Source organism: Artemia franciscana, chromosome 3 (genome assembly GCF_032884065.1).
Source record: "Artemia franciscana chromosome 3, ASM3288406v1, whole genome shotgun sequence".
Taxonomy (NCBI): domain Eukaryota; kingdom Metazoa; phylum Arthropoda; class Branchiopoda; order Anostraca; family Artemiidae; genus Artemia; species Artemia franciscana.
Genome location: NC_088865.1, coordinates 3,138,459 through 3,150,269, shown reverse-complemented (window position 1 = coordinate 3,150,269; position 11,811 = coordinate 3,138,459). Strand labels below are relative to the sequence as shown.

Sequence of the window (11,811 nt, the reverse complement as noted above, 5' to 3'; positions counted from 1 at the left end):
TGGACAATTATATATTGCATGTTCAAGAGTCGATAGACCCGACAATCTATTTACATGCACAGACAATGGGACAGCAAAGAATGTTGTATATTCGCAAGTTTTACGTAGTTAAAAACACACACATATATATATATATATATATATATATTCACAGGTGGGACAGTGGGACACAACTACAATGGCGCGTAACTAATATGGTGCGTAACGACTTACACGAGCGGGGGGCTTGGGGGGGGCGCGAAGCGCCCCCCCCCCAACTAGGTGTTGGGGTGGTACGAAGCGCCAACCCAAAAGCTAATATATATATATATATATATATATATATATATATATATATATATATATATATATATTATATATATATTAGCTGTTTTCTTATGGGTTGAAGGTATAGAAACATTTTTAGTTGGATAAAAAAAAATTCCAGCCAAACGTCTCAAAAGGATTTTCAAATTCTTCAATAAATTTAAAAATTTTGGTTTTGTGACTTAAATACTTTTAAATATCAAAAGGAAAATAGAATCACGGAAATACGACTCCATTTTTTTTATGAAACATTATATTTTCTATAGAATAGACATACATATGATAATTATATGATAATAAACAAAGTTCCACCGTTTCAAGTGCTAAATTTCCTATGGGCTCTCTAAATTAGTCCCCACAAAGACTGGGAAAATTATATTTTTATTTATTTATAAGTTTTTAATTAATATTTCTTTTTTTGAAAGCAAAGCTTGATGCTAGCAGTTTTAATTATGCACCATATTGCTCAAAATATGACGTCTTATAAGGGTGGTTTAGAGCCAAAACATATACCCTCCCCTGGCTCAGTAGTGTAAACTCATAAAAATTGAGGGGAGGGGGAATATATTTTAAAATCTAGGAGGGGTTTGTCTTTTTTCAGTTCTTTCAAATTATAATGCCAAAAAACGGTCGTTCAAACTTGAGGGGGCATCTCCAAAGCCGTTATTAGGGTTGGTGGCATTTGGGGAATTTTTTGTTAACTTAAAAAAAAAATTCATTCGGATATTACATCATTTTTACTGAGAGTAGATCATCTGATAGCTTATACATATTTAGCAGTTATACTGTAAATAAAAGCAAAAAATAGACCAATCAAATTGTTATCCCAGTGCGCGAATTTTACTTCAGAGGAAAGTATGCACAGAAAGGTTGAATTCAAGTCTTTAGGGAAGATATAGCCGTCTCAAAGTTATCTTCACAACTACATGGTGTGTCAGTATATCTAAGTAAAATTATAACCTGTATAAACTATAACTGTAGTTTTTTCCATATGTTTTCGGAAAAATTCGAAAATACCAAACGGCCCAAACTCACTATGCTTATTTCGTCCTTTCAAAAGTTTCTACATTTCCGTTTTCAAGAGGAAATAAAGCACTAAATTTCATAAACGCGTGCAGATTGCAGGGAACTCATAAATATTTGCCAAAGAATGGATTCCATTGAGTCTAAAGCTGCATCACTTGTTCTCTCTTATCTGAAAACAAGTGTACCATCTCTTGCAGAGCTTTTTGTCCAGAAAACTAAAGCAGTAAGTCATTCTAGGCTATGTGGCTAGAGAATTGTTAGGAAAACATTGATGCCTGTGTGAATTTAGACAAGCTATATTCTATTTATGCATGGCTGTCGGCTACGATTTGAAATACAGTTCTAATGATTTGACTGATATTTTGTCAAAGGCTTATTGAGTTTTGGGACAGAGTAGTTCTAGGCTAGTGTATGAGGTGTTCTTTGTTGTGCAAGAAAGTAGGGTAGGCTAATGCTTCCTGGTAGCCGACTTGTTCAGTATTTAACCTTTGTTAAATATTTGATTAAAATATTGGCTAGGCTATCTTTCTTAAACATGGATTTCAGGTTTCTACCTTAAACATGATTAAGATAATTTGGACTGGCACAATGGTTTTGAACAGCCTAGACTAGTTTGGGTAAAATTCTAGTTAATTGACTTCTTGCTGTCTCAGAAAAGGTTTGGGTTAGGAAAATGAAACTTTCAGGGATGGGTCTACAAGCTAAAGTATGTCCCGGGAAGGTATTTTAAAGTACCCACCTCGACTCCTTCTCCCTCTAGAGGGCCCTGAAATTTGCCTAAATGAGAGGTCTATACATATTTAAAATTTGACAAAACAGCATTTTACATTAATTTTCAGTAGCCAGTTGCTTTTTCTCTGCCTTTAGTTCTGAAAATGAAATTCCTGTTGTTTGAGTAGAATTTTGAGCCATATCAACATTTTTTCAGAATTTAGGAAATGTATTTGCATATCTTTAAAACCTTACAAAATGGAATTGAGCAAAGTTACGACGCTGAAAACAATTTTGTTGTACTTCAATTAAATAGAAGATCTATTTTGCAAACATTTCACTTTTATAGCAAACAAATTTTTAAAGGTCATCAAATTTCAGGGTCCTCTAGAGGGAGAAGGAGTGGAGATAGTTGCTTCAAAATACCTTCCTGGGACATACTTTAGTCTGTAGATTTATCCCTGAAAGTTTCATTTTCCTAACCTAAACCCTTTCTGAGATAGCAAGAAGTCAATTAACTAGAATTTTACCCTAGTTTGGAGTGGCTGACTATAATTTTGAAAACTGGTTAATTTTTAATTTTTTCATGTAATTTAGATAGCCTAGCCCCCAGAGTTTATAAATTGCTTGATGTTTTTTGTGGTTTTCAAATAATAAAGCGATTTGTTGTCAAATTCTTTTTCAGTCCTCTAACAGGCTTAAAACACTGCCATGAAACCAAAAGATTGAAAAACAATAAAGTAAACTGTCTAGGCTATTTTAAAAAAACAAAAGGTTGGCTATAGGCTACATGTCTAGGTGAAGCTGTAGGCTTTACTTCTATAGGCCTATTAACAGAGCACTGGGATAACTAGCATAGCCAAAAAACAAACTTAGGCCTACCTCTTGAAACAAAATCTCATCCTGAATCCAAATATGACATTTGTTTCTGTTACAAATTTAATTTTAAGATCTTTACAGATCCTCAAAGATTATACATTTTTTTCTTATTTTAAATTCTTGTGTAAGAATATACTTGGTTAAAACAAGTTTGCCTGTAAATTGAATTGATGGTGACAAAATTGAAAATCAATAAATACAAAGGAAATACATAGGCATAATATAGAGAAATCTATAATATATATTTAGGTAATATTAGAAAGGGTTTGCCACAGAAATAAAGACTATATTTGGATTCAGGATGAACTTCTGATTATAGAGGTAAGTTTGTTTCCTGGTTATCTGAATATTCTGTTAATGAAAAGGTTTACCAGTAAATATTGCCATAAGCCTAGATTTAGGACTAGACTATCAAGGAGACATATATAGAAAACAGTAGGCCTATTTAGTTCATAGGCTAATAGGCCTATGCAGAATAATTATTATTAACTCATTTTGACTGCAGAACCACTATTCTAATTTTGGCTATATATTTGCAGAAGGATATCATGTCTCAGTGCTCTTATTTTAAGTCCCGACCAGATCTGGTGACATTGGGGAGAGTTGGAGGGGAAACTTAAAATCTTAGAAAATGCTTTAAGTAGAGAGATTGGGATGAAACTTGGTGGAAAAACTGAGCACAAGTCCTAGATACATGATTGACAAAGCCAGAACAGATCCACTCTCTTTGGGGGAGTTGAGGGAGGGTTAATTCTGAAAATTAGGAAAAATGAGGTATTTTTAACTTATAAAAGAGTGATTAGATCTTATTAGGGACATGGCTAGGGGTTAAGTGTAGTAGAGCTACAATCAAAATTCTGTTAACTATAATTATTCTGCATATTTGATGATATGTTATAGCTTTGCCTATAGTAAAGAGCCAAAAGGTTCTAGTGCATTATTGTTTTCTATAGACACTTCATATGGAAGGGGGGTTTAAACTTCAGAGAAGACTCATTAGATTGCAAATTGAGAGTTATGGTCTCCTTTTAAATTTAAAAAATGATTGGAAGGCACATATATATCCCCATGCCTTTTTTACCTTAATGCAACAAATCAACACTTTCAGATAGCCATTTCATTCAAAATAGCCCTAGGGTCAAAAATGTAGCATCCAGGGTTGATAAAAAAAATGCTGTCCCCTGGACAAGGCCCATAAGTAATGCAATTTGCCTATTATTAACATTTAAGGTTTTTATGGAAGGTGTGGTTGTATAAACTTTGGAGGGGATCTATTAAACTAGAATATTCCAGTTCCCTTTCTAAGAATCAATAGTTATTAGAGGGCAACCAGCTCCCCTCCCCCTCATCCCCCCACACACACCTTTTCCTTAAATCTATACAATCAAAATTTTGATATATTGCAACTTTCAAGGTATTTTGAAGAGAGACTGGAGTCCAACCATCCCTTTCTCATTCCCCTTTTCATATGCCCATTCTCCTCAGTAGTGGTCATAATTTTGTAATTGTCATTTTGTTCAGACTATTCAAAACGTCTAGTAGCTTTGCTCCAGGTATACAATGCCCCCCACTCCCAAAACTGGGGAAGGATTGTTAATAGTACAGTTTATCCATTGTTTACATACAGGATTTATTATTAGGAGAAAGGGAAAGTTACAATTCTGGGTGTATCAAAAAAGGGTATTTTCCAGAAATACATCTGGTAAAATTTTGATACAGCTATTTGTTGTCATAGAAGCTTCAAAAAAGGTCTATTTGATTGTAAATTGAAAGGGCTAGTGCCCTTTTTAACAGTTGTAAGTGATTGGAGAGCAATTAACCCTCCTCTTATGCCCACCATTTTCCCAAACACATCTGATCAAGTTTTTAGATGGCCATTTTGTTCAACATAATTGAAAGGTCTGGAAATCATGTCTTTAGGAGTGCCAACCCCCCCCCCCCCGAGCCCTCAGGGCAAGGGATGTAAGTTATGCTCTGGGGGCAAATGAGGTATATAAAGGAAGGATGATTGTATAAACTTAAGAGGGGCTTATTGGATTGGTAATCAGAAGTTCTAGTGGCCTTCTTGAGATTCAGAGGATGGATACAACACACACACACATGCTTCATATGTTCCTGAAATGCATTGGTAGAAATTTTAAGATAACCATTTATTACCTTAATCCATCTGAGAGCTTTAAGGTCTTCCAGACCTGTAGTGGTCTTGAGTTGAGGACTGCCAGTTGAACCTCCACTGTTTCTTCTCCCACTCTTTGTCAAGTTGGTTTTTGAAGGACTGGATGGAGGGAGCACTGACAGTTGAATCTTTCAGTTTATTCCAATGATTTATTACTCTTCTCAAAAAGAATCTTTGGTGAGTTTTAGATTGGGAGCTTGACTTTGGTAGCTTCTTGGAGTGTCCTCTTGTGTTGTGCTGGCTGGTACTGAGATTGCTGCCAAAGATTGCTGACTTTTCGTTCTGTAGCTTGTAAGTAAGCATCATATCACTGCACAAGCATTGGTAAACTAGAGTGGGTAATTTGAGGTACTTGAGGTGGTCCTCATATGAGGTTGATGCTAGACTTTTTATGCATTTCGTTGCTTGTCTCTGTATGTTTTCAATGAGCCTCACATCCTGTTGGTAAGAAGGACCAGCAAGACACATGCCAGAATCAAGATGAGGTCTGACAAGAGCCTTGTATAATTTCATAAATATAGATGCCTGTCTGCTATTGATGGTTTGTTTTAGTAGTCCAAGACTGGAGCTTGCACAAGAAACAACATGCTGGACATGGCTGTGAAATATAAGTTTTATCATCAGTAATGATGCCTAGATCCCTTTCTTCTGTTATCTTCTTTAGTTGCTCTCTTACTTTTGTGGTGTAGAAACTTATTGTTGTAGAAACTTTGAAAAGAGCTCATTTGATTGAAAATTGAAAGGGCAAGTGCCCTTTTTAATAGTCAAAAGTGGTTGGAAAGCAACAAACCCACCGTTTCCCTGAACATGTTCCTTCAAAATTTTTTAGATGGCCATTTTGTTCAACATAGTTGGAAGATATGGAAATTATGTCTTTGAGGATGACAACTCACACAGCCCTTAGGGCAAGGGTTGTAAAGTTATGCCCTGGGGGCATTTAAGGTTTATATAGAAAGGGTGATTGTATAAACTTCAGAGGGGGCTCATTGGATTGAAATGCATCTGAAAAAATTTTGACATGACCATTTGTTGTTGTGAAAACTTTGAAAAGAGCTCATTCAGTTGAAAAATTCAAAGTTTCTGCAACAACAAATGATCATCTCAAAATTAAAATCAGGTACATTTTGGGGAAAATATGAGGTTTATGTTAGGGGGGAATATCTACCTTCCAATTACTTTCAGTAAACTGGCTCTTTCAATTTCCAATCAAATGAGCTGTTTTTAAAGTTTTTATCACCCTTTCTATATATACCCTACATGCCCCCAGGGCATAACTTTATAGTTATCCCCCCAGGGCATAATAAGTGTCTCATAACAAAGTTATAGAATAGAATATGATTTATTGGCTAAAATAGCACACAAGCTAGCATAAGCACTAGCGTTATTAAAATGCAAAACAAAATAGGGAATGAAAGAGTTTTTGTACCTCATTGTCAACATTTGGGGACACAAGTCAAGTTGGGTATTTGGAGATCTACAAGCATTAAGTCTTGTATTGGGAAGGATTGGGGGGTTTTCTTTGAAGGTGGGAAGAAGATTAAGGCACTTGTGCCCAAAGTTCATGGTAAGAAAGTGATGTTGTGATTCCAATGTAGTGAGTTCAAGTCTAGCCACACCTTCATCATAAGTAGTATAGGACATCCCCAGTAAAATATAATACACTGGAAACAAATGGTCAAAGATTTCAGTTGATTTCAGATATCAGACTAATGATCTCTGCTCTTGCATCCTATTCCTAACCCCCTCACACAGGTCAGATATAGCCCCAGCTACAAACAAAATTTTACTGATTTTTTGGGTCAGGCCTACATTATTTGTTTGCTTATTTCTTATCAATAGTTGGTTCATGATGCCTTATAAAACAAATTTGAAAATGACAGACCTACAAGTTTGAAAACTTTCATATACAGCCACAAACCTCATTAGAGGGGGGGGGGCTTGAAACATAAGTGATTATGTCTGAAAAAATCATTGAATGGTATTATCCTTTTTTCTTTGTGATTTCTATCATATATTGCAAATTTACATGCAATTTTAAAGGCAATGACTATCATACAAGGTCTTAAAAAAAGTTCTGCAAGGATCTATTGGGAACACACTCAAGATGATGCCCATGTGAATATGGATTTTATAAGTCATTTTTCTATCCCTTTGATATGTTATACTTTGGAGCAAGGATGAATTTTGGAAATATTGAAAACATTATTGGTTTTGTTGCTGGCTGTTGGAACAGATTTTAGAATTGAATAACTAGCTATATAAACCAGGATGTTAATTTTGATCAAAATGATTAAATACTAGGTATAAAACAGAAGTTTAAAACTTATGTATACTAAAGTTGTATGTGGTCTGTGTCTTATCTTCCCAGGGATCTCATTTAGAGGAGGACCACAACCCCACCCAAAGATCCTGTAATTCTGAAAATAAGTGCTGAAAAAATAGTATAGAGAGGGGCACCTGAAATAGGGTGCTTTCCAGTTTTGTGTGTGGATAAACTCTTGACCCCTTATAGAGGAGTGAAATTGGGTTTGTGACCTTGTATGTGTTCACTGATGTTTTATTTTTTTGTAGGCTGACTTGGACTCAAGTTCTCCCAAACTAGCTGATGTCATTGAAGGGTTTGAAAAGTAAGTAAATGCTATACGCTTGCTATTTACAGGTTATAAATGTAAAGAATTAAGAGGAGAGTATTTCCCTATATAATATATGGGAGTATACTATTTGTGAGTTGAACTTTTTTTTATTCATTTATTATTATTTTTTGCTTTTTTCATGCAATTAGGAAATCCTATGTTTTCTTTGAGTCCATTATGAATACTGTCATCACATTTGCCATCAATATAAGCCTATAGATAAACAATAAAGGGAATTTGGATTTATTATTTGTAATAATGTACCCTTCCTTGCATTGTGCAATATTGTACTTGGAAGGTGCCATAGTAAGTGGGGGAGCAAAATTCCTGGGTCTGGGCCTTGGCCTTTCAGGAGCATAGTGCAAGATATTTAATGTATATACTTGTGTTCATGGTGTCTGTTTCATCTTTTTAAATATAATATATTGTCATGTTTTTTTTTTTTTACTTTTTTTACTTTTTTTTCCAAAGAATACAAACAAAATTTAATCAGTTAACAATAGTTGGCCACAAATGACAAGGAAGTTGAACATTAGAAGTCAGTGATGAACAGTGTTAAACATTAGAAAAAATTAGATTAGAAGATAAACAGTTTATTAGAAATTGGGTAAGCACTAAATGAAGGATTCTGGTTTGGTTTGTGCTTTACTTTGTTGTATTGCTACTACTACTAACAACTTATTGCATCACTAAGCTGATTTTATTAAGTCTTACATAGTTGGTTTTTCTCCAAGTTAATAGCAGCAGGAATAAACCAAAAATTACCAGATTGGCTAATGGACTTCCTGGTTGGCTGGACACAAATGACAAAACTTCACAACAGATGATGTGTGTATCTACTCACCACTATCCAAAGTCCTAAGTGGTGTTCCTTAGGGAACTGTTCTTGGACCAATATTGTTTCATCTGTGTATCTACTAATACTACTACTAACAGTTCATTATCCTTCCCTCTTTTATAGCCACTTTCTTCTTTAAAGACTGAGCAAGATCTTGGAATCACTTTAAAATTCAGTACTCATGATAAGTCTGCTGTTGATGCTAGTTCAACCATGGGGCTGATCAAGCATACTCTTTTTAAATGTTCCCCTAAAGTCATCAGTCCTCTGCATAAGGGACTTTTGCATCCTAAGCTTGAAGTTGGAATGTCTCTAGCTGTCACTTATTGAGGGCTAATACACTCCCAACATCATTTCCCACTGTTGGTACTAACTCAAGAACTAGAGGTCATGAGTTGAAACTTGTTAAGCAGCCCTTTCCTCAAGAATCATCAACAGTTGGAATAAACTCTAAAGAAACTGTTACTGCTGAATCTGTGGACATATTTAAATGAAGACTGGATGCTGAGTGGTCCTCCAGAGAGTTTAAACTCAACTGGGAAGCTATGGATCAGCATAGTGAACCTGTTCACTAAAGAATCCTGAATACAACTCAAATCGTCAACTCTGGAGCTCTACAAGGAGAAATCCTTAGATTGTTCCAAGCTGCAATTTAAGGTAATTCTAGTTCCAAGCTGCCTACAGCCAACACAGCTGCACACTCCTCTCCTGCTCCCTTCTGCTCAAAAATTCACTCTCTACTCCCTTGCATGAAGTTCAGGTTCCTTTTAATTTCTTTCTTGTGACACTTTACCTCCATATTTAAGGACTTCCTACCTTTGTTTTAACCCCAGATGCTTGTCTGATTCCCTCTATGTCAACACAGTAACATTACATCATAATTATAGTTTGTGTTAAATTAAAATAGCCTGTTGTAGATATTAGTTGTAAATACTAGTTGCCACAGCACAGTAAGGTACTGAACTTAGCAATGCAAGGATAAGAGTTCAACCTAAAGTTTGGTAATATAGATGAATACAAAAATCTGATTTTTGTAAGAATAAAAATAGCTAATTCTTTTCCACAATATAAAAAGATAATAAAATTGCAGAATGACAAAAGGAGAACAAATAGACAATCAAACAAATATGAAGTCAGACAAAACAATATACAAGACAAAGCAAGAACAAATCAGATTGTGGAATTGGAAAAAACTAGATGTAGGCTGCTTTGTTTGAATTGGCTAAAAGCATGAGTGTTGGCAACCTTTTATCCTTCACCTGCAAAAGATCACCCCCTGAATTTTTCTTTAATTATTTGCTTAGGCAGAACCATATTCAAATTGATAACAATAATAATTGAGCTTTTTTTTTTGCATAGTTCATGGTTCTATTTACCAATTTTAAGCCCTAGGAAGAACTTTTTACATTGATTTTTGTGTGTCTAAAAAAATCAATGTTCATATTTTATGTAGATATGTTCTGGTGCTACATGTTTGTGCCCAGATACATCATAAATAGCCCAGATGGTTACATTAGAAGGATTTACATGTGTAACCTTCATAACCACATTGAACATATGCAATTGGTTTCATTTAAGGAAATGTCTTTAATTACTTTATTATTTAATGCAGCTAAGTTATATTAAAGAGGTGTTCAATGGAAAGTATTTTGTGAGGGCTTTGGGCTTGGCTATATGATATATTTATTAAACCACAACAATCTAAATACAAAAAATCAATACAATTTGCCTAAAACCAAATGGTTGGTGTGGGGCAAATCAGGCAAAAAACATCTATATAGCATCATTTATATTTACTATAATAAGAAAGAAAAATATTTTACTACACGAATAGCAACTACATACCATGTCTATACTTTGGGGTCATACTGGCCAACAAAGAAACAATTACAAGTTAATTAAAGTAAATCTCCTCTGGAATGAAGCTTTTTTCAATTATGGTAGAATAACTGAAGGATATGCTGTTTTAGCCCAGTGGCAGAAGTAGCATAATTAGCAGACTGTGACTCGAATTTGGTTTTCTGTCACAGATGTGTCCAATTGTTATTTCAGATTAGCATGATTATGTCTCTACGAGATAATGTTTGTCACCCCTACTGACAATTTTAGCAAAAATATGTCTACTATAGAGAAGTAATGAATCATGTTTACTAATTTTCCTTTTTTACCTTTTACTAAATTTACTTTTTTACCTTTACCTTAGTTACATTTTACCTTTTACTAATGAATCATGTGTCCGTTTTTGAAAGAAATACTTTCTACATTTTTCATTTACTGTATGTTTTCATAGAAGCAAATATAGTTCATTTTTTTTTTCATTTTAGGAAAACCAAAAGGAGGATTTCGTTGACAGCAGATGGTAGTCCATCATTAAAGAAAATCAAGAAAGACGCCTTATCTGCAGCTGCAACACCCATACAAAATGGAAAGGCAGTAAGTTTATTTACTTTTTTACTTGTTTTATTTTCTATTATTTTGTTTTATTTTATGTTCACTTTTTTATTTATTTACATGTTTACTGTTTATTTATTTGTTTACTTTTCACTGCTGGGCTCTATGGTTTCCATATCTTTCTTTTCATGATATTTTGAATAATGATTGAATACTACAACAATAACAAATAAAACTTCATTTGATGTGAAGTGGTTTCTTTGAACCACTTGTGTTGCTAGGATGCTAGAGACTTGCAATCCTGTGTCTGTAAGGACAAAAGTTCGTGTCCTAGTGTTGTTGATAATTTGGTTTGGAACTGGGGTCAATGGTGTGACTGTAAGCTGAGCCAGAGTCAATCCAGCACCAAATAAGTACCAAAGGTAAAAAAAAATCCAAGTTGGTAAGATTGGTAAGTGTCTGATGATTTGCCCCCAACCACACACTGCAGTCCTAGTTGACAGCATAGAGTCAGGAGATCAGTACCTGTGGAATGTGGACTATTGAACAGAGTGCGAAATTTTATTTTGCTTGCTGAGAAGCATGTGAAATATGCATGATTATCGACTAAAAATATGTTGGACTAATATAATTCGTAATAACAAAGCCTATAATTTTTTGCATAATAATCTTCAAATTTTTTCACAGAATTTGGCTGCTACTGATTTGAAGAGTTAAGAGTTTTTATCCATATTCTAATACCAATTTAAAAGCTATTCCGGGGGTTGGGGGATTAAAAAATAAATAACAGTAGGATTAAAAGACTTTAATCAACTCATAAGTTACGGAACATTTCATAATTTGCACGCTTT

At 34.5% G+C, this 11,811-nt stretch overlaps 1 protein-coding gene across 3 annotated transcripts in view; it reads left to right on the top strand.

Moving 5' to 3' along the window:
* Positions 1-1,381: 1,381 nt before the first annotated feature.
* LOC136024753 (nucleolar protein dao-5-like) overlaps positions 1,382-11,811 on the top strand; it is a 44,211-nt gene continuing 33,781 nt past the window's right edge. For all 3 annotated transcript variants that reach the window (XM_065700202.1, XM_065700203.1, XM_065700201.1), the window contains exons 1-3: positions 1,382-1,555; positions 7,670-7,725; positions 10,894-11,002. In XM_065700202.1, coding sequence (XP_065556274.1) covers positions 1,457-1,555; positions 7,670-7,725; positions 10,894-11,002 — 264 coding nt within the window. In that variant the 5' untranslated portion in view covers positions 1,382-1,456. The remainder of the gene's footprint in view (positions 1,556-7,669; positions 7,726-10,893; positions 11,003-11,811) is intronic.